The following is a 23,832-nucleotide window of genomic DNA, read 5'->3' as shown; positions in this document are numbered from 1 at the left end:
AAGGGGGCTCACCTCCCCTGCATGGGACCCAAGGATGAGAGCACCTGATCCATGGCTCTCACTGCTCACTTCTCTAAAACACTCACTTCTTTTCTGTATAACTCAGCACATTAGAATGACCTTAACAGCTTTTACGAAATACAGTTTACTAAACATTAACTCCAAAGATTTTGATTCTGTTTGCCTGAAATAGGGCATTCATTTCATTTAAAGTTTTCCAGATTCTTCACATATATGACTGAGAATGAAGCCCACTTTCTAGATGATTTCAACTAATTGCATGGCTTTTACTGCCATTCAAATATGAATGATTCCAATTTTATATTTCCAGCTGAACCTGTCTCCTGAATTCCAGATGTTTATACCCAAATGTGTATTTGACTCCTTCACTTGTCTTTAAATTAATCTGATCTTCTCATCCAAAAATTTGTCTACCATAGTTTTCCCTATGTCTGTAAAGGGAAATATTCATTGTTCAGGTCCAAAAATCTTGAAGTTATTTTTGCTCCCTCAATTTCACACCCCACCTTTATTCTCACACTTACCTTTAAAACACCGGAATCTGGACACTTCTCACCACGTCTCTTCTCACTACCCTTCGGAAGCTGCTAGCATCTGTTACCTGGATTGTTACTAACTGATCTTCGTAATTCCTCTCTGCACCCTTCTGTATTTATTGTCAGAACAGCAGCCACAGTTGTATGTTTAATCCATTAAAAAAAAAAAAAAAACAGGTTTTCTGTCTCAATCACATTTACTGAGATCTTTCTACATCTAGGCACTCTTATAATTACTTCTTTTTTTCATTAACTATTAATCTGTTTAATCCTTTGAATAAAGTAGCTATCATTTTTATTCTCATTATACAGAGGAGACTACTAGGAAGGCATAAATAGCCTCCTGAAGATCACACAGTTACTAATCGAGAGCCAGGATTCAAGCTCATACAGTCCCACTCCAGGATCCACAGCCTAGGAGTTACTTAACACTCTGGTTCCCAGATTATATGGTATCATTGAGGACCTCACAGAGAGTGACCAGGGTCTCTGATCAATGTAGGAAGCAGATGGAACAACATGGACTCAAGCTATAGGTACTGACTTATTTGAGAATCAGAAACAATATTAAATAGTTTGCCTCTGATATTACAGCAGGAGGCCACTTCTGCAGCAAAGGGATTCAGTTTTAAATTGGTGTTTCCTTTCCTGTGTGGACATTCTCCTCATATTAGGCCAGCCTCTTCTTGACATGTAGAGATGCCACTGTTCTAATCCATTGCCCATTTCACATCATTCACCCAATGTATCTCTTAAACGATATGCATCACAGGCCAGCAGAGTTTATCTGGCAAATACCATCCATTATATGCACGTATCCCCCTCAGATGTTGCTCATATCCTCATCTCTCTCTCTACTCCTGCCTCTCAACGTAGCATGGTATTCTAACACAACCCCCATCCGCTAATTTATGGTTTTTTGTTGTTTTTTTTTTATCTTTTAGCTCCACCATTCTCACCACCCTGAATGATGTCCAGACAAATCAGGGACAATGCCAAATATGATCCTGCATAATACAAACCCTACTTAGTCTCCGAACTATTTTTGCAGACTCTCTTTTATTCAGATACAACCACACTGATCATGCTTCCTCATATATCGGCTTCCTTGGCATTGTAATTTTCTCATGCTATTCTCTTCCTTTGAAATGCACTTTCTCCAGATTTCTCCTCACTCTCATCTCTCAATGCCAAATGCTGTCTATCTGCCTCTGTTCAATTTAAACATCAGAATAATCAGTTTATTGCACAAAAGCTACATTTCATCAGGGTATGACCACCTGGTATTTCTGTGTGGAGCTGCTTCTCAGTTCCCAGTTGGTCCATCCTCATGGATCATGTCTTTTTGTTGTTGTTGTTGTTTAATTTGAGGCATCACCATACTTGATTTTTTTTTCTTGAACTAAGTTAAAAAAAAATACTGTGCCCATCATTGTAATGATTTGTGTTCTTAAAAAGAATAAATTCAGTTAGCTTCTATTTTAATTGGCAACTTAATAGAATCACACCTGATGCATTATAAAAGGCTGCATTATAATTTTATTATCAATCACTATTAGCAGTCAGAGCACTTCTCACCTTTTACAGCAAAGCACTTATTAAAATTAACCAATTTAATCCTTAGGCACAGGTTAAGTAACTTGCTCAGGGTCCCAGAATAGTCATAGTCAGAATTGGACCCCAGGAGTTGTTGATCAAGATATCAACAGACATTCCTGCAGTATGTTGATGCTGTTCTTTGGCAGCAAAATAAGTCTGTGGACAGTGTCGTTAATTTGCAGCCTTGTGGGTCTGACTCCAAAGTGCTTCTCCTGATATATTTTCCTGTCATTAACATCCTGCCCATTCTAGCCCCATCTTTTTAGACTCACTATGAGAACATTCAAAGCTCAGGTGGTACAAAGTCTCAACCTGGTCTTTTCAAGTTTCTCCTCCATTGAAAAGAGGTGTTAATATTATTTTAATCTTGAGTTGATTAAGACTATGGCCAGCCCAAGCAGAAGAGACCAAAGGACTTTAATAAAGACCAGGAAAATAGAATAGAATCTTTCAGTTGCCTCCTTTCATTTGAAGGTCAACTAGAACCAACTCTTGAACTCCAAGAAAGGACCGTGACTTAAAAGTGACATTACCCAGTAAGACTAGCTATTTGCAGATTCTTGGAACATTCCCACCTAGAGTGTCAAAGCGTTCCCAGTTCTTTTCTCTTGGTGAGAAGATCGGCATTGCCTTCATTCTGGCCCTTATCTTTTGCCTGGGTTTTTATAACACATTCCCTTATGTACCATTTCTTCCAACCTTGGAACCTAGTTCATTATCTCCAAAGTGTACCCCCTGAATTGATCATACCTTTTTCTTTACACACAGTATCCTGAGTGTCTGTCCAGTCTAGGTCCCCCACTTTGTCCTCTTAACTTCCCTTTGCTCCAGGACCTTCAGCACTTCTCTTCAGCGCTTTCCCTCTGTATGATCATCATTCATATTCCTGACTCTCCCCTGCTAGAATATGAAACAGGCCATGGCGTCTTGCATACCCATCAATCCTGGGAGTTAACTCACTGCCTGGACTTGGTCTGTGAGTGAGTGTAAACCGAGGAGAAGGATTCTGTTTCCAGCCTGCTAAGCCCAGTTTTTTTGATTTTTGTTTTTGTTTTTCTTGTTCTCTGACAAGATTCCGCTGAAAAGGCAGAACCAGGGTTCTGGGCCAGCTTTACTTACCAGCTCATTAGCATTTACACTCTATCCAAACTTTGTGCTTTGGTTTTAAGATTGAAAAATACAGTTGAAAAAAATAGAATTAGGTTTAAATTAGTGTGTGTGAAGGAAAATAAATACATTTCTTTTTCATGTGACCAGGATAGAGAATAGTGAGCTAAGGGTTAGATAATGTAATAACACTAACTTTTTTACTCTAAATATCTTAGAAAGAATTGTCAATTATAAAAATATTGTTGAAGATAATTTTGATACAGTAATAAAACTAGAAATACTGAAAAAAGATTAAAAAAAAATTTTTACATAGATTTTTATAATGTATCTTTATTTAAAGGAAATATAAAAAATAATGAAGGAATAGTTTCAGGGAAATGTGCTTAAGTGAAAAGTAATTTATTGGAAACTGAGGTAAACCTAAGAAGATAGTATGTCATATGTGAGTCAAAGTACCTATTCTGATCATTAAAATTTGTTTTTTCTATTGATACATATTATAGAACACTTATGGTTATCATTTTTTGTTCTAGGCACTAGGAATACATCAGTATAAAAGTTCTTTTGAAAACACTTGCCCTGTTTTGGTGAATAAAAAAACCAGATAATATATCTTTTCAGATTAAAAGCCAGACAAAGCCAAGATTTATCTGCATTCTTGGCTTTTTAATCCCAGAAAGAACAAAGCTTTAGGATCTGGCCCTCTAGACTTTCTTTTGTTTGTTTCAGTTGAAAAAACAAAAGCAGTCCTTAATGTGAAGGGCTCCAGGGCACCAGTGGGCCTCTTGATCAGGGGCCAGGTGGTCTGCCCGACGCCTGGCCATGTTCACAGGGTTTTGCCCCGTGCCAAGCTGTGCTGTGTAGCTGCAGCAAAGGCAGAGATTCCTGAGCCTTGTGCACAAATGGCTTATGTATATAATCAAAAAAAATGATTAGTCAGAGATGAAAAATGGACTTTATTCCATACCATTTAGAAGCATACTTTATACTACTGTGTACAATTACGTTTCAAATTCCAATGTGTTTATAAAGTTAATTATATATAAACTTTTATTTCAGTGTCATGTAACTTATAGTTTTAATATAATTATGTTTTAATAATTAACTTTTACTAATTACATTTCATAATTTCAGTAGGTATAACTAAAAAAATAAAGAATGCTAATTACTTTTGCTGGCATCATAGTAGCAACTTTCCTCTGTGCCAGCCTCACTTCATTTTGAGATAACTTTAATCTCACAATACACTTGAAGCAGTACCTCACCTGTTATCATGCCGAGCTTAGATGATTTCATTTTCCACTTTTATACCACATTAGCCCTACCAGCAGGTATGTACCCTTCTTTTTCCAACGTAAGGAAGACCGAATATACAAAGTAATATGAAGGACTAGTGAAAAACAGCCTTAGAACTGCCAAATTGAATGTTGAGGATAACCTATTACACAAATAATGGCTAATAACTGTCCAAAGAAGGATGTAGGGATTTATATTGAAATAAACTAAACATGCCCGGTTGGGAACCCTCAAAAAAAAGAAAAGAAAAGCTATTATTTTATATGAATAGAAGCCACCTGTGAGTGTGATTCTGCTGTACTTGGTGTTAAGTAGACTGAATAGATTAATAAATAATTATCTATAGACAGAATTGGATATTTGAAAACAATATAGTACATAAATCATGCACAAAAACACAGATTGAAAAAAAAATGTTTACTTGGGTCTTACCTCAAACCAAGCAGATTGTTTCTAGTTACATAAATCTGCTAACATTATTTTTTAAATAATTATAGCAAATGTAAATTTAAGAGTAATTTTAAAACAAAGTGCTTTATATCAGATTTGGAGTGTCGACTGACATGTTCAGAAAAAATGTCATGAATCAGGAATCTTTAAATGCTTTAAATATAAAACAACCAAATAAAATTTCTATCTTAGAGTTAATATGATAACCTTCATGTTTAACTACTAAAGATTTTATCACTATAAACTGCTATTATTATTCTGTTTCATGCAAAACAGAACCCTTTTTGGTAATTGGTAATTAATATTCTCATAGAAACAATTTTGTGTTTATCTTGATTATTGATAAAAACGGCAAGTGTCAATATGCCATCAACAGTTCTCAAGGTAAGAAAAAAAAATTCTCCAAATCTTTAACTTACAGCTTCTGAGTCCCAGAATGCAATAAACCTAAAGAAGGAAGTAAGATTTATAATTTATCCTATGATTGTATAACTCATCAGGTAAAGAAGAGGATAACTTAAATCAAAACAGTGCATTCATAACTTAATTGTTCAGTTTCATTCTCATGAATGCAAAAATATAATTATCATAAAGTTTGATTTAAGTAAATGAATATATATTAAGATCCATTATTTTCTAATAAATGAAGTAACATTAAAAAGAACAAAGTTAAATAAAAAGGGACTCCCAGAGATAGCCAATAATTTCTCACAATATAGGTGCTTAATTATATGGGAATGAACAATTATTAGGAAAGCCCGCTTATTGGAGATTGCCACTAAAGAATCAGATACATCCTAAGTATAGGACGCACTGAAAAACAGAAAGTCACTTGGCTCAGAATATAATTGAGAAATCAGTCCATAGTCCAAGCAGCTAATTTTGAATTTTTAGACCTGCATTACCATTTGAAGATTCATGACTAAATCTATGATAGTAATATGATCTAGTTTTCAGTTTGATGAAGTAATTTGCACTTATTTATTAGTGTTAAGAACTCAGAAAAATCTATATTATAATGATGTGAGGGAAAACTTTCCTTGAACGTCAGTGATATAAATAATCAACATAGCAGCAGAAACAAACGAACTGGTGTGGATATGACCATGTAATAAATGGCACCTTGTTTAACTGAGTACTCAAAAACTCAGGTTACTTCTGTGGTACCTTCCAGATCATGAATAACTAGAATCAAGTAGAATTTTTAAATTCCTGGTTTCAGTGCTCCTTAAATTGAAAGGTAGTGTAGGCTTCTGATTCTTTTAAGAATCTCTTGTCTAAGTAAAACAAATAAATCTTTTTGCATAGAATTTCAGTGGGTTTCTGGGGCTTCATTGATTACACACTTTAAGTTCACTGGAATCTATCAAGCTGGAATCCAGATTTTAGGAAGAAGTATTGGGGTTTAGAGGTGATGAAATGGAATTAAAATAGTCTTCCAGAATTATTTAAAATTACATAAAGTATAAATTTGTAGACTAACAAATAGTATTCTACAACTTTGCATTTTCACATTATTTTCATTATCACAGGTGAAACTCAGTTACATGATTTGCAAAAACTGATAACAATTATAACCATCTGCTTCTCAGAGTTGTGAATTTCAAGACAGACAATCTATAAAAAAGTTTCTTTTAAATTTTAAAATCAAATGCAAATATTTATTTTTAATTTTAATTGTTGAGTGCCTATCGTGTATAATACTTAATATGAATCATAATATATATTTTAGGTAAGTTATATTCAGGTAATATGTAATTTGAATAAATAAAAATGAATTTCTTAATTTTAGGGCATTCATGCATATGATTCAAGATTTTTTAAAAAATAATTTCTGTAATGATCCATGAATTTAGAGTAAATATAGAGTTACATGAATGTAAATAAATAAGACCATTAAAGAAAACAGTCTCTTTAATAGAGTTACTTGCTCAAACAGGTAAAGCTATGACTACAAAATGAAACCTATTGGAAGCTGAAAAGTTTCACCTCATTCTATGGAGTGTCCATTTCTGGGAGTTTGGCAGGTCCCGTCTTCCATTTACATGGCAGTCTGGAGCATCTGGTAGTTGGGTCACTGATCCAGCAGCTCAGTGTGTTTTATGCAGGCATCAGATATTCAGGGACCCTTTTACTGGGACTTGTAGGCATCTATCTTTGCTTTCCATCTGATTTTCCTCCTTTATCTCCCACCTTCCTCTCCCCATCTGAACACACATGTACACTCCTGCCAAACTTCAGTTAGTTTCAGGAGTGGGTAAAACTGATCTTGATTGATTCTATATCTGCATAACTTTATAACTGCCTTTAAGGTTTTAAAACTAACAAAAAAAATCAGCAGTATAATTCTTGTTCTCTGCTTTCTGAATTGCTCTGCTTTCCAAGGGGCAGTGCTCATTCATTAATTCAACAGATATTAATAGAGCATCTAATACATGCCAGCCACTGAGGCTTGATTTAGTCGTCTGTTCTCCTAGTACACTTTAGTATTTATAAATAGTATGCAAACATACATCAGGTAGTGAGAAATGAGATGATGAAAAATAAGGCAGGCTAAATTATGACCCTAATACTGTTTGAATAAAGAAAAGAATCAGGGGGCTATAGAAACTAAAACATACTAGTTACTATATCAAAAATGTATTTCTATGATCTCTTTTTGTACACTGGATACATAAAAAGAGCAATGACTTAATCTCATTGCCTTAGGGTTGAAACAATTTGCAAGGATGTTTTTGAAGAACAGTAATCTTTCTAAATAAAAACTGTGTTGGATTAAATATTTTTATTTATTAATTACGGTAACTCAATGCATACTTCTTTCTAATCATGTTAACATTTAAGTGCTACTAATTAACAATAAAATTCATGATTTTCTGTAACCTTTGAATTATTATATAAGTAGAAAGCTGATTTTGTATATAAATAATCTGTTTTACTTCTGCACAGCTGACCTAAAAGGAAACTTGTGCATTTGACCAGGGGAAATCTTTTATAGTTTGCTACACATTACTCTGCCAGATGACCTTTTTAAGATAACTTTCTCAATATTTTAGTGAACTCTGATTAAACAGTCACCACTTCTATATCATCTGCTATTTCTCTTCTTGTTATCACACCAGTGTGAAAACTTCTCTCTGTATATCTGTATCGATATTGACATATTGAAATGGAGAGATACATATATTATGTGTTTTGCAAGATAACACACTGAAGGAGAACTAGGAGGACATTACCCATAAGTATATCGGAAATTATTACTTTAACATTTAGATTTGAAATGAGTAGCTTGGAAGAAAGAAGAAAGTAAGGATGAAAGGATGAAAAGGAGAAGAGAAAGTGAGAGAAAGAAAAAATATGCATATGGGAACTGCATGGGTTAGTCGAGGATGGCAACCCCTTCTCCCAGTGTGAGCGAGAACTTCCCTGCCCTCTACTCTGGCTACAACATGATGACAGTAACTTTCTACAAGAAACCCCCATCTGAGATGATCTTTTCCATGGTCACCTCCTATCAAGCATTCTTCACCTCTCATTTCTCCATGAAACTCTTTCTAGCTTTCTATTAATAAGTCATTACTTTGCGCTCTGAATTGTCTTTAAAAAATAGTTCCTTGTATTGATTAACTAAAATATTTTCTTGATCTTGATTTTTTTTTTCCCAACCATGTTAGCCTTGAGGTTCTGTCAAAGTAGAGGTACTCATCTGAGGGCATGGGTAGTATTAATACAAGAGTCTACTGTTAACATAGTAGACATTAATAAATTTTATTAGACTGCAATTCATTGAACCTTAGCCCTACTCAGTGTCCTGATGAAGAAATTAGGACGTAAACGTGGTAAATGGTTTGTTTATGGTGCGAGGGTTCCTCCCTATATACGTATGTTTCATTTTCATTCTGTTTTTAAGCCACCATATGCTTATTCACTTCCTTGGTTTTGAGTTAGTTAGCCTCATCTGATAAATCGCATTCAGCTGTCATCTGCAAGTCAACTTGCTTACAAGTGTCTCAAATGACTCTCTACTACTTTATAGTTACTTTCTAAAATCTTTTATAGCTGTAATTTTTTAACAATATAAACTTGCTTATCTATTTTATATATATATATATATATATATATATATATATATATATATACCATTCAGTATCTGCAAATCTCCAACTCCCAGTTTATCCCTTCCCACTCCCCTCCCCCATGGCAACCACAAGTCTGCATTCTATGTCTGTGAGTCTGTTTCTGTTTTATATATAAGTTCATTTGTCTTTTTTTGGAATGCTTTAAAAATAAGAGGAATACTCAACCCAGAACATTGTTTATAAACAACTTATACTGGTTTCTCTGATATTTGAAAAAACATTGCCATTATAGTTTTATGAGTTCATTTTTGACTGTTGCTAAAATTATTGATACCATCATTGTTAATATGCATTTTGAAACAGCAGTCTGTTGACAATTTAAATGCTGGTACTTTTAAAATCCCATCCATTATGTCTCACTCAAATCAAAGTATTAAAAACTTGGCATTCTGAATTTTGTATTTTCCTTCTACTTGGATACTCAGAGATGGCACGGTTTGCTTAGAATAGATTTTATTCTTTTAAATTTTGCATTTTTCTCTATAAAAATATTTGGGATATACTTCTATTTTTAGTAATAAATTAGAAAATGCTAATTTTCTTAGACATGATTTCCTGATGAAAATTTATCAGCTCTAATCAGAGTTTTGTACACATTTTTTCCCTAGTGAATATTTAATTGGCATACCTGGATTCAGTGTTTGCTTACTTTATTAAACTCAGCTCTGAAATTGGAAGATATATTTAGGACTGTGCAATAACTTTAATTATTTAAATGTCTTAGGATGTCTAAAACATTTGAGGAATGTGAAGAATACATTCTAGTATGTCTTACATTTCTTTTTGTTTCTTACTATGATCTTTTGAAGACAATAATCATAAAATTCTAAGCAAATTTATATGTTACTTTATCTCTTTGCCTCCTAAACCATGATAGATGAAAAATTGACTCTATAGAAGGAAAGGCCACAATCACTCTTCTTAACATTTTAAAGAATCTTGAAACTTTTCCTGAAAACCTAAGTGTTCTCATCTTAAATTAGATGTCAGTAAATGGTGACACTCAGGCATATCTTACTTTGTGATTTGTGGCTGTTATTTTGGTTTCTTATTTGTCTGGAGGGACTCAGAGCTAACCCTGCCTGGTACTGAATCGATCACGTGGATAGTTAGGTATTCCCTTCAAGGAAGATAGTCCAGTGCTGCAAACCAGTTATCAGTGGTTGGAGAGGCATATACTCAGCTTGGGTTAGGGTGGGAGGCTGCAGATGGCATGTGAAATGCGAACGTTTGGAGGAGAAGTAGGAGTCCACACGGAGTTCCTGAGCTCTGAGTGTGCAGGTCATGGGAGCATCAGGTAAGCTCTCATGGGCCTTCCTGCTACTTCAGGGTCTGTTAATATCTGACTGATGGTTGCACCCTCAGATATCTATGTAGATGGAGCCCTGTTCAGTTTTATACCCCCGAGGGAAAAAGAACACCAAAGATATTCAAAATTACTTTCTGGACTTTTTTTTTCCCTAAGCACATATGTAATTAAATTAGAAAAATAAGAGCTTATTCTCTAGAGTTAGGCTTATTGAGGTTTGAATTTCAGCCCTCTTGCTTATTCTTGTGTCATCTTTGGCAAATTACTTAACTTCTCTGTACCTCAGTGTAATCACCTGTAAAACGAGGATAATACCACATAATGCTGAGACTAAAACAAATACATATGTCTGGCATGTAGAAGAGAGCTAAGAACAAGTGTTTATCATCATCATAACCATCATTTCCATCATTTTACTCAAAGCAGGCTGTAGCTGGGCTTTTGTTGAGGATGGATGGGTGAGGAGGGATTCATGACATAATTTAGGCATGTTTAGTAATACTGCCTCTCTTCAAAGATGGCCCAAGGGCACCTTGGAGACATTAGTCAGGTAACTCCGATGAGGTCACATTGTTAGCTAGAGGAAGGACTAAATTTAACCTCCAAGTCCCTCATCCTGGCCAATGATTTTCTTTCTTTTTATTATGTCACCCTAGTGTAAGTATTCATCAAAAATTTATAAAATACTGTTGTTGGCTCTTCTGGAAATCCTTCTGCCTTTTATACATACATGGAAGCAACCATAAACCTCCCCACAGGGAGAATATTAGCAAAAGTCATAGAACCTACTGCTCCTGAGACACGATTAAATAACAGTGAAGGTGGAGGGTGACTTGAACTGAAACCGGAGCTCGGTTGTAGAATGCCAGGGGTATGTGCTGTGGATTTACTTAGTCTGTATGAAAGTAACCCCATCTTACTTTTAATTTATTATTGTGTGTATGTGTGTATGGTCTTAAATTATCAAATGCTTACTTAAATTACGAAACTTAAAGCCAATTCACATATTTTTTAAAGGCCAGGTCAAAATTCAGTGAAGGAGAACAACGGATGTACACATATGTGATTGTATAATTTAGTCTCCCCTGTATGACCGTTCTGGATCACCAATTAAAGGCCCTCCAGGTTCCCCATTATTCTTACTGAGTATCTTCAGCTCCCGTTCGGGTGGTGTATTTCGGTTTGGTTTTCTTCTCTTCAAATAAATTTCACACTTCGCTAACTATTATGATGTGAATAGCCCAGTTGCAAATATGGGTTAATAGCTAAATGGTCTTGGCAATTACTTTTCAATAGAAAGAAATATTTGGGAAAGAAGTTAAATGCGACTAGAGATTTTATAGGCATCTGGCTCTCCATGCATATTCATAAACCTGTATGTTTACCCATACATGCACATTTTTATGCAGTCTATTAAGATACTCTAAAAATATTAAAGGAAAAAGTATTGCTTTGTATTTCTGGCAGCTTAAAAAGGAAAAAGAAAAAGAGAGAGAAAGAGAGAGTGCAATAATAATCTCCCTTGAAAATTACTCCATTTCTGTTGCAGAAAATAGCCATTCACTTACTCTCCAGTTACTATATGCCTAATTATCATATGAATACTCTGTAATTATATATCCATCGCTGTCCTTTAGATTGCATGTTTGTGTTTGTGCTACTATGCAGTTCTTAGTGTAATTACCCTACAGAGGTTATAACAATTTTTATATTGTGACTATAAAGTGTTACATAATTTCATGGTAATCTCTACTTTCTTAGCACAGATTAATTACATTTCATTATTGCTCCTTCTTATCATATGCAGAACATCTCAATTGTTATGCCATTCAGGTCACTAAAATGTTCAAAACTGATGAGATGGAGTGTTCCATAGAAAGGAAGATTGTGTTGATAGTTACGTATGTTGGCTCTTGCCACAGTGGACATTATTCAGATCAATTTTAGTTGCTTTTTCCTTCTGGTGTTAACCTTTCAGTTGGGTTGTCAGCTCTCTGAGAGCTGGTGTCCTGTCTTGTATTTCAGGTCTCTTCTCACAGCTCGCAGTATACAGTTAGGAACATGCATGTCCTCAGCAAATAATCAATTACACACCCACCACTTCCATTTTATCGTCACAGCTAAATTACTTATGTTGTTCATAATTAGATTAACTCTATTGTTCCACCTGCTTTCATTTCCCTAAATTCCAGACTGTCCCTGTTGGACACTGATTGGCCAGGCTGACTAGACTCTCATCTTCAGTCTTCAGTCCCCATCTTCTACGTTCAACCCTTCCCTAGTTCACCCTCTTTAACAAAACACCTCCTGTCACCTATGTTCTCTTCTAACCTATCCCCTTTTGGTCTAAAACAGTTTTTTTTTCCTTTCTCTCAGTTCCAAAATTTATTAAGTTACACTTAAAATTTGAAGAAAAAAAGATGGTTGTTTTTGTTGAGGGAAAGAGGGGTGTGTGTGTTTGTGTCTATGTCAATGTGCCCAAAATTGAAGATGGTCCCTTTGTGGCACACCTTGGTGTTAACCAACCACCAACATTCCTAACTCTCTTTTCCTTTGGGAGGAAGTAAGTCTTTTTATTTAGATTTGTCTACTGCTTCATAACCAGTAACATTTCACTTAGTCAAAGCTGAAATAGGAAAAAAGGCAGAAGGCTATGGAACTTCTGTGAAGGTATGTTCACACAAATGATTGATGGTCGTAGTGACAGATGAGTCACTCGTGAAAATACCAATATATTTTATTTAAGAAAATGCAGATCTACCTTATAAAAAGATTACTTTCAAAAATTGTTTCAAAGCAATTTTGATGCTTAAGTGGTAACCTGCATGGGGTAATCATTTTCAGTAGTCTGGGATAAGGAAACTGTTCTTCCCATGATGATTAAACTTCTTTCTTCATTTCTGAGCTTTTTAGAGATGACTCCTTTGAATCAAAGTGAACAATTTCATACCAGAGGATCCCGCTCATACAGCATTCTTCTTCATACCTTGCTGTGTGTCTGCTGAACTGGGTAGTGCTAATGAACGATTCCTTTTATTAAATAAATAACTTAGGCTTTAAATATGAGTGTGTAGTAATTATTTGAGCATATCTATAGAGAGAAGACACTCATCAAAATACGGCATATATTTATACAAGTTTTACATGAATGCTTTTAATTCAGAGTGGATTATAGTTGAGAAGAGAATGAGAGGGAAATTAGGTAGCCTTCCTATGACTTATTACACGTTTCTCTTAAGATACTGAGACAATTGCAAAGAACATGGACTTCAGTTGAATCTTCCAATTTAGAAATAGGCAGCATCTGAAGGAAAACCAATAAAATGCACCTAAGCCATGAATAAAAAAGAAGTAAGCAGCACTATCAGATATTTCAAACTCTTTCCCAGCATTGCATATAGCATCTAACATGATTAAACTTGAAAAAACAGAGCACTTGAAGGAATTATTTTGCTTTCCAGTATACAAGTATCCAATGCTATGTGATGGTTTAAATATCAGATGCTAAACTCCCCTATTAAGTAAGATCTACATTCTCCTTTGTTCAGGAATCTTTTAGTTGTAATTGAGTAAATAGGGAAGATTTAAAGACAAAGAGAGAGAGGGAGAAGGAGAAAAAGAAAGAAAGACGGAAGGAAGAGGGAGAGAGGGAGGTGGGAGGGAGGAAGAGAATATACATTCAAAGGATTGGGCCCTAGAAATGCTAACAATGATGCCCCAAACAACCCAGCCAAACATATAATTCAGCAACTTCTACATGCTCCACATCTTAAGCTTAATAGTGAGAGAGAGTCAGAAAATGTTTCTGGGTAGGCACTGGGAAGCCACTCTGGCAGGGCTGTAGTATAGTGAGCAACTCCCTGTCCCTGAACTTCAATTTAGCACAGAGTGCTAAGCATGCAAACTGGGGAAATGAAATGTCTTCCATTTGAATATCTGTAGAGAAAGAGTTCTGAGCTTACAGTGATTTCTGTGTTTTTTTAGGAAGGAGAGCATGGCATGGCTTAATGGCATGCAATTTAGAATTATTCAACTGTAAATTCTAATATCTGTTTATTTCATAATTTTACCCCAAACATTTCTTTTATATTATTTGGATTCTATTTTCAGGCCATGAGGCCAATCAACTGCGTGGAATAACGTACAACTGCTTCAAAAAATATATTAAAAGCATTAAAGGGTGGAGAATTTCCTTTAAAGCATAAAAAATGGACCATGAATTCCTTTTAAAAATACTGTAAAGAGGAAAACTACCAGCCAATTTAGCAAATTAACTAGAATTTATAAAATATTCTCATTGTAGCTTATATGCCATTAAGTTAAAAAAAAAAAACTTTCTATGGAAGCATAATACGCATAAAAAGGTTTAAAATCACAAGTATACATTTCAACAAATTATCCCCAGGTGTACACACCAGCGTAGACCGACATTCAGGTCAAGAATAAACGTTATAACTACCTCAGATGTTACCTCATGTTCTCTATAACCGTCTCTTCCCTTCTCAAAAATAACTTTTTGACTTTTAAAATCATAGGTTAGTTCTGCCTTTTGAACTTTACATAAATAAAAAGTAGTCTATATATTTTTGTGTCCAGCTTTTTTCTCTCTCAGTATTATTTTTGTGAGAGTCATCCATGTTGTTGCTTATAACTGCAATGTGTTCATTTTTCGTTTACCTCTTTATATATAAGTACACATGTATGACCATATATATGAACCACAGCTTATCCGTTCTTCTTGTGATGGATATTTGGATTATTTTCCATTTTTGGCTATTTCTAAAAAGGTTACTGTGCATGTTGTGTACATGTTTTTTGTACACATGTGTGCTTTTCTCTTGCATATACAGTGTATTAAGAGTAAAAATGCCAGGTCATAAGGCATGGATACATTCAAATTCAGTAGACATTGTCAATTGTTTCCCAAATTGGGTGAACCAATTTACATGTCCACTATAGTGTACATGAGTTTCAGCTACTTGTTGTCAATTTGGGGCTTGTGCAACGGTATTTCTTTGGGGTGTTAATTTGTGTTTCCTTGATTACTAATGAGTTACGCATATTTTCGTATCTTTCTAATCTTAGCCTAAAACAGATTTAACTTATGCACCAAAATTTCTTATAATTAATAAATTGTTAAGTTTTTTTTTTTACTTTGCCCTTTGGCACTCTAGGTAAGTGCACACTGTTCCTTGCTGTGGTGAGGTATATGCCAATCACCAACCCTCAGAATGGGAACCCAGTTTTTTCTAGTTTCTCAGGGCTTCTCAGTGATGTGGTTATAAAAACAAATTGGCCCAAAATTTTAGGTTGAAAGTTACATTTTAATTAGGGTTCACAAAGTTAGTCAAGAAATAAGCTACTTTAGTGAAGTCAAATCCACTTATAACATTAGACAATGTTGTCCCTTTGCTAATCAGTAAAATTGTTTTCAGATTTCTTACATCCCCTAGTTTCTAAATTCTAGTTCCTCAGCCAGGCCCATGCAGATCACCTGGGCCCCATACCTGCTCTGTGGATTGGCATCTAGGGGTGGTGGTGGGCTACAGGGAAAGGCACTGAAATTTGCATTTGCAGATAAGTCACCTGCATGAGTCTAATGAGTCATCCACTATGGAAGGATTTCATAATATGAAGATCTTGGAAAGATACATCAGCTGACCTCTATGTCCCATCAGACAAAAGAACCAGGGCTAAAGGATGAAATTTAAAGTCATTAGAGACAATATTAAGAGTTCTCTGTCAATAAGTCGTATCTAACAACCTAAGGAAAGTTGTTCTCTAAAGATTTCTGCATCAAATAAGAGATGGTATCAGATAATCATATAGGCTGCTGCTAATACATTCTACATAGATAAACACAGAATTGTGCTGTGTACACTCTACCTGCCAAGCCTAGGACAACTGCAAGTAGATATCATAATAGACAGATACTAACGCTGACTTAATTTTTACATCTCCAAGTCTCTCACCTTTTGAAAGTGCTACTTTTCTTAAATATAGCCAAAACCCTTAATAGACTTAAGCACTGAATCTCAATGAGGGTACTTGGCATAACGCAATGGCAAGCATAAGAACGCCTGAAATAAATTTCCATAAACATGAAGCAGGCTTGTCAATAAATTTAAGTTCTGTCTGATTTAATAAGGGGCTAGATAAGTATATAAACATGAAAATTGTAAATTATGTTTTAATTTTTCTCACCCACTGTAATTGTCTTACAGCAGGTTAAAGTTTATAAATTGTGATTTTTGTCTCAGCTAATCTCATTTAACATCGCTGCACAGTTAGATAGCTAAATGGAAACTGCAGCTTGTAAACACAAAGTGTGGAACCAATATAATCAGTCCTTCTGCTTAAGATGATTTCTATTATAAATTTCAATATTTTGAATGTGGTAACTTTGCATATATTGATATGGAAACATACATAAAGACTTGATTGTTTATCACAAGAGTGAGGCAGAATGTCCAATTACAAAGTCAGTGTGGTTATTATATTATTAAATGCTCTTTGCTTTGTTACTCATGTTCAAGAGGTATAGAAATATTTGAGGAAGTCTTCCTTTGTAGCTGAGAAAATGGTCAGTAATGCTCAGTAAGAAATGTCTTTCAGAGCAAAGAGCTCAGACTACAGGGAGGTTTTCCCTCTGACTGGAGGTGAGGTTGGGTTCTCACCTAAATAGGGGACAATAGCCTAGACTTCTGTTATCACTTCCCACCCGTGATGGATCAGTTAGTCTTCCAGTCTGCCTTTCTCCTGGAATTCCAGGAGAGGCACAAGTCCTATCTACTTACCTGCACAGGCGTTTGGAAATACCTGGGCCACTTCTGGCTCATGTAGAAGGAAGCTTCTTTCAACCACACCAAGAGCTAGTAAAGAGGTAGGGTTCCTCGACTCACCACACACCTCCCTGTTCTCTGGATAAAAAGAGGTGCAAGGATGGGCAAAGATAAGTGACATCTAAAGAAATCTTGAGCATGTCTGTTTATTTCGGAATGATGGTAATATTGCTCATTAGGAGGAAAACTGAAGATATTTCTGAAAATTTAAACTTCAATACTCAGAACCAAAAGAGTTTGTCACCAGTATTACATCAATGTAACCCATCTCCTTGTAGCAAGATGAAATGATGCCTAACTCAGGCAAAAAGAGGAATCAATAGCATTATTAAAGATTCTAGTTACGTATAATTACAAGGTGCTTTTGTGTACCTATTCATTGACCATTTAGAAATGGTAACATTTATTGTGATTCAAGAAAAATATAATATAGTTTCGTTTTTCTGTTGTGCATTCTTTCTAGACGTGTGTCATCACTACTGTGTGAATTCCGAATCCTGTACCATTGGGGATGATGGAAGTGTGGAGTGTGTCTGTCCAACACGCTATGAAGGACCAAAATGTGAGGTTGACAAATGCATAAGATGCCACGGGGGACACTGCATTATAAATAAAGACAGTGAAGATATATCTTGCAAGTAAGTAGATAGCCAGCTTAATTTACAAAAGCATTTGAACCCAAAAGGACACAGCAGTCCAGCAACAAACAGTGAAAACAATGTAAATATGGCAACCATTGCATATTCTCTCTCTCTCTCTCTCTCTCTCTCTCTCTCTCTCTCTCTCTCTCTCTCTCTCTCTCTCTCTCTCTCCCTCTCTCTCTCTCTCTCTCTTCCTCTTCCTCTTCTTTTTGGGCTAGAGATAGAGTTCAATTCATTTTGATTAAACCAAAACGTATTCAAAACCTATTATGTACATCTGGGAAGTGAACATTTACCACATAAGGATGTGATGAGACCGTTCCCTGTATCCAATATTCCTCATGGTCAGCAAGTGAAAAGTGAGACGCAACATACTTTCAAAAAGCCACATGTAATATTTCTCAATTAGAATGGCTCAGGCTTTTCATTGTTTCATTGTTACGATCAGCAGTGAGTGAGTGCCTTTCTGTCGTTACACAATGATCCTTTGTCAGAGGAGGAAAAGACCCGTCTAGTGGAAATCAGATTATACTTTTTTTAAATCTGACTTTGAAAATCATGACCCAAGGTAAGTAGAAGGAATAATGTAAAATTTTTAAGAAAGCAACTACAGTGAAAATGCCCAAGTGAGATTTTGGTTACATTGCCTTTTGCTCCTTCGCTTGAGGCTCAAGTGAATGGAAAACAGAACATCAGAGCTAAGGAGTAATGCCATTCAGTTTCTATCATGCAACAAATTTATGCCACTGAGGTGAGAGATCACGTCTCACTCTGAACCTCTTCAACAACCTTTTAAGAGAAGGGCTTGTCAAGGACTGGACTCGATCACTTGCCTTAGGAGTATAATCAACAGAGACTACGCGATAGGAAAGTGTGCCTTGAAGTGTCTTCCACCGAGACAGCTCTGTGAGGGTGTCAGCCCTGAGTTATGTGACTGTGCCAAACAAGGCCCAATAAAATTTTATTACAGACAGCATCAACATTTTTTTCTTATTTATTTACTCTCATTTCAGAATTTACTTTTAAGTATGATTTGTGTTATCATTATAAATGACATTTACTCAAACCCTCAAATTGGGTCATTTGAAAGTACATTATTTTTTAAGTAAAGTAATTGAAAATATGACTAATTATAATATGTGCCTCTGATAAGTACATAAAAGCAAAATGCGTTTTCATATAAACTACCAAAATCATGTTTGCTCATTAAGCGCATCAGCTCTTTGTGATGAAACTTTAGCGTGGCAGAACTTCATTTCAATTAGTGGGCGTACATTTTTCTTTATGTCCAGTGTACCACGTCAGGAATGTGCTGCAGAATATTTTTTACAGCCCCATCCCACTCACACAGGGAATCGCGGACCGTCATCTAAGAAAGGCTGTGAGCCATAGTTCCCATCCCAGTTTATCTTGGAGAAGCTCATGCAGAGACACACACCCTGCTTCCACCACACAGGGCAGTTGCATGTGAGGAAGGAAGGGCTGGACTCCCAGGACTCTCCGTACTGCCTACTCTACATAGAATATTGGTTTCACCCACCTAGAAACACTCGGGCCTCATAACCCGAGGAGGCTTTTAAAGTCCAACATTATAGTTCTTGACTCTTAAAAGATCTTTTGGGATAATTCTAAGCAAGAATGGAATAATAACTTGCTAACGGTGAGTGGATAGTGGAAGTTTAAAAATAGGAGTATGGTGTTTGATTTATCAGATAGGCTATAATAAGATTGAGTGTGATAATACGAACAGGACTCTGGGTATCCTGAAACTTTTTAGGTGAGTTTGTTTTCATTTCTATAATACTGTTTATCTTAGCCTTAAGTGAAGTTTACAGTGATGTTGTGATATCAATTTCATAGGTAAACAACTAATACCAAAACAAAATCACAGCTGAGTTCAGTTAAATCTTTTTTACTTAACTAGGAAAACTCAAGCTGCCATGTTTACTTGTGATTCTAAACAGCCAGATGTGTTTCTAATATGCAGCCTGTGAACTGTCAGCTACAGTAGAGGACACGTTCTTGGTCAAATATAATGAGCATAATCTTTAAAACAGAGCTAATGGTGTATTTTCTTCTCCTCCTCAGTGAATACTGATGAAGAAGGTCTTGATCACAATGTTGAATAGCCTGAATAATACCTCCATCATGTCAGTTGTTATGAGAATTCTTTGTGTGTACCGGACCAACTGCTAATTACAAAGTGTGTGTGTGTGTGTGTGTGTGTGTGTGTGTAACATTTCTAAGAAATGAAATTATGATGAAAACTTACATTAAAATATGAGTTGTACTCTTCGATGTGTTACAATGATTTGGATTACTTGTATTTCACATTTGAAATATCTACAGATTTCTGTCTTAAGTTTAGGACTCAAACAAAACCTTTAGGAGGAGAACAAGGCAATATCTTTTATAACTCCTGGAAGCAGAAGATTAAAAGTAATCACTAATTAGAATATTTTTCTCTTTTAAAAGGTGATACTTTGTATATAGTTATCTTTTTGTGGAAAATCATTTAATGTATGATGAGCTGATTTTTCTCTTTGATGTTGTCCCTTTGACTGAACATGAAACTTTAGCTTTCTGCTCTTCAGTTTTTCAAGGAGGCTGGGCATGGAGAGCAAGGAAAAGTCTCCCAGATCCATTTAACATATCAGACACCAATACTGTGAAATATGCACTTGACTCACTTTGCATCCATATTCATATGCCTCTACAGAGTATAAAGAATGTGGTAGTCTTTGTTAAATCTTGGAACTTTAAGCCACTGCCTTTCACATGTTTGGTTCCACTTTTACATATTTCCATTTCACATCTAGTACATAATTGACTCTCTGCTTCTGTTCATCTTGGAAAGAAATGTGACTTTAAAATCCAGGCTCTTAAAAAAAATCTTTAAATTAAATGCCTGGGAAAGTATAACAGTTCAGTGCATTTCCAACAGCCCTACCACCCACATACGTTCACATAAATATACACAGAACAAATGAACTAATGGGACTGGTAACCAGTTATTTCAAATAGCTAACCTGTCACTGGGAATTCCCCTTTGAGGCATGTACTGTAACAGGTGTCCGTCCTGAAGAGGATCAAGGTGATCAATCAAAGATACTGCAGCCTGACGACTTTATGAAGGTTGTGTCGGATTTATTGTGACATCATTGATTACTTCACAGCACTCAGTGCTAAGATGATCTCACAACCAGAATATTGGCATGATCTATTGTAATTCTAATTTGGGCGAAGGTTTGTATGATTCTGTTAGCATACTTCTCATAGAATAGGTTCCCTCAGTAATTTGAAATGTTAATACACTTTTCTCTGTCCCCCCAACAGTTTTCAAGTTCCAATCTAATAGTATTTATTTTAAAATATAACATGGCAAGTGAGAAATTTCTGCCTTTTTCCTATTATTGTTATATTTGGCTTTCCCCTGTAGCAGTAGCCATAGTGTTTATTCTTATCCCAGACATGTAATGTGCTATAAATTAGAATCATTTCCAAAAATTTTCCGGAAAGCCTACGTCATTATTTTTTTGCCACATTGCATATTGTTCCTGTAACACTACTGTTTAGTTTTGCCTTGAACTGTTACTTTTTTTTCTGTCAGAATAAAAAGAGTTTGACATTAACTATATTACACATTCAGAGAAAATCAGTGGGATAAAAGTGACTGCGGAACAATCCTATACTTTCTTACCAAATGTGTGGTCTAAAACTCATAACATTCTTTGGACCAGATTTTCCAGTTTAGAAGGAATGGCTGAAACATTTGCTTCCAGAGTGTTTGATAATGAGGTTTATAAATAAACAAAAATGTCACCAAACTCTAGTTATATAAAAAGGAAATAAGGTACTAATGCTGATGTCTCCCTGAAGTGTAAGTGATGGACATTAGAGTCTATTTTTTCACACCTACTTCTAGCTATATTAAATTTTTCTATTAAACAAATGGGTTGAAAATTTGAAAATTACCACAAGAAAATTTTTATCTGTCATCGTTCTGTTAAAAAAAAAAAAAAAAATCTTTGCATCCAGCAAGTCTGTCTTTCTGAAAACCTACTTTTAGCCAACCACTCCATTACCCTTCTATGATGAATATTCTCATCTACAGAGAGTTTGTGTCAGCTTTCAACAATAATCATGCCAGTAACAATGAGATTTTTTTTCTTTGTTGCTGCAGCTGCACTAATGGAAAGATTGCCTCTAGCTGCCAGCTATGTGATGGCTACTGTTACAATGGCGGCACGTGCCAGCTGGACCCGGAAACAAATGTACCTGTGTGTTTGTGAGTATTTTATAACGTTGTGGGCATTTTATGATACAACGTTAGATGTACTGGAATCCCTGCTCTGTTGTTCTCCTTCCTTGAGGTAACACATTTTAAATGAATATTTCATGGACATCTCTGATCAAGTATTATTCCTCATTGGCTCGTGTGCTACAGAATCTCCTCCATCAATTTGCTGGTGATTTCATAAGGAAGAGCTCATTCAGTGCTTAGCATCATGCCCATTTCAAACATTCAGAGATCTTTGAACTTGGAAATGCCGGTGAAAACTGTTCTAATTTCATTGACCCTATTTAGGTACATGAAACCCAGACATAATCTTATTTATGAATATTTTGGTATATGGCCATTCTTTTCAAAGTACTTAAGGTGTCTTTTCAAATGTATAATGCAATTTAATTTCTGTATCAGGTTTAGAGTGTTGTATTATGTAAACCCATAAGCCCTTGTCTCCTTTGAAATGCATTACCTCAAATCTGGGTTTCTAAATGTTTGGAAAGGATTGTAGATTAACTGCTCCTGAGAAAATCTGGAATTTAATATTTTCCCTTCTCAAATACCTGATTGTCCACAATGGACAACTTGAAATAGGACCATTCAGCTTATGTGGTCCCTATTTTGAGTTATCTTTTATTACTGCTTGACCAGAAGGATGATGTCCACGTATGATCCACGTCTGCATTCTGTTCCCTACCCTGTCAGAGTAGCCTGTGATGAGTGTGCATGAGAGAGAAGTTAGCATACCTGAGAAAAATTTTGTTCGTATGTTACTATCTCTGTATGATATAAATTTGAAACATATTTGGGGGAAAAAAGTCAGACGCTTTATTTAGCTGTATTTTACTGAAATTCTGCAGATGCTCTGTGGGGTTTAAAAGTCAGCGCTGTGACCAGAAAGAGAACCCTTGTGATCACTACTGTCAGAATGAGGGGATTTGCACTTTAACTGCGTTTAATGAGCCGAGATGCAAGTAGGTTTAACCTTCCACTTACCGCTAAGCTTTGTGTGACATCATTTCAGGCCACAGTTCATTGGTTTAAATCATGAACATCCACATGCATTTCACAGTGTATACTTAATCTCGGGGCTCATCTGTGTCATACACACTTAACCTTTGCTTTGCTCACCTATGAGTGTATGCACCGCAGTCAGCTGAAGTGTGTAGAAATATAATGGAGGAAATGAAAAAGCTCGTGGAACTGTCTCATAAAAATACATAGGCTAGAATAGTGGCTTTTAATGAGAGAGGCACAGAAGCAGGTATTTTTAGACTCTATTACTGTGCTGGAAGCTATATTTGGAATGGTAACCCTTTTATTTAGTAACTGACTTTTCAGTACTGATGAAATACATTGTTTTGTTTCCCAAAATTTTAGTGGGAACTGTCTTACCTTAAGCAGTAAGACTTCTTTATGGAAGAAATAGGTTCATGTTAAAATATTCCAGAAACTTCATTTCCTGGTAGTTCAGATTATTCTTTCTTGATTCAATCTGTTCATAACAAGTAAGTTCATTTCCTCCGAGAAATTTCAGGGACCACCTTTGGGGTAGCTATCAAGGTTCATAATAATGGAGATTATTTTTGCATTTTGCATTT

At 35.5% G+C, this 23,832-nt stretch overlaps 1 protein-coding gene across 2 annotated transcripts in view; it reads left to right on the top strand.

Moving 5' to 3' along the window:
• Positions 1-23,832, top strand: part of LRP1B (LDL receptor related protein 1B) — a 1,593,459-nt gene that overhangs the window by 1,537,139 nt on the left and 32,488 nt on the right. The window contains exons 85-87 of one of the 2 annotated variants that reach the window (XM_032479382.1): positions 17,766-17,940; positions 22,127-22,231; positions 23,092-23,205. In XM_032479382.1, coding sequence (XP_032335273.1) covers positions 17,766-17,940; positions 22,127-22,231; positions 23,092-23,205 — 394 coding nt within the window. The remainder of the gene's footprint in view (positions 1-17,765; positions 17,941-22,126; positions 22,232-23,091; positions 23,206-23,832) is intronic. The other variant, XM_032479383.1, reaches the window with a different exon arrangement.

The sequence above is a fragment of the Camelus ferus genome, chromosome 5, assembly GCF_009834535.1.
Source record: "Camelus ferus isolate YT-003-E chromosome 5, BCGSAC_Cfer_1.0, whole genome shotgun sequence".
NCBI lineage: Eukaryota > Metazoa > Chordata > Mammalia > Artiodactyla > Camelidae > Camelus > Camelus ferus.
This window is presented reverse-complemented; position numbering and strand designations above follow the sequence as displayed.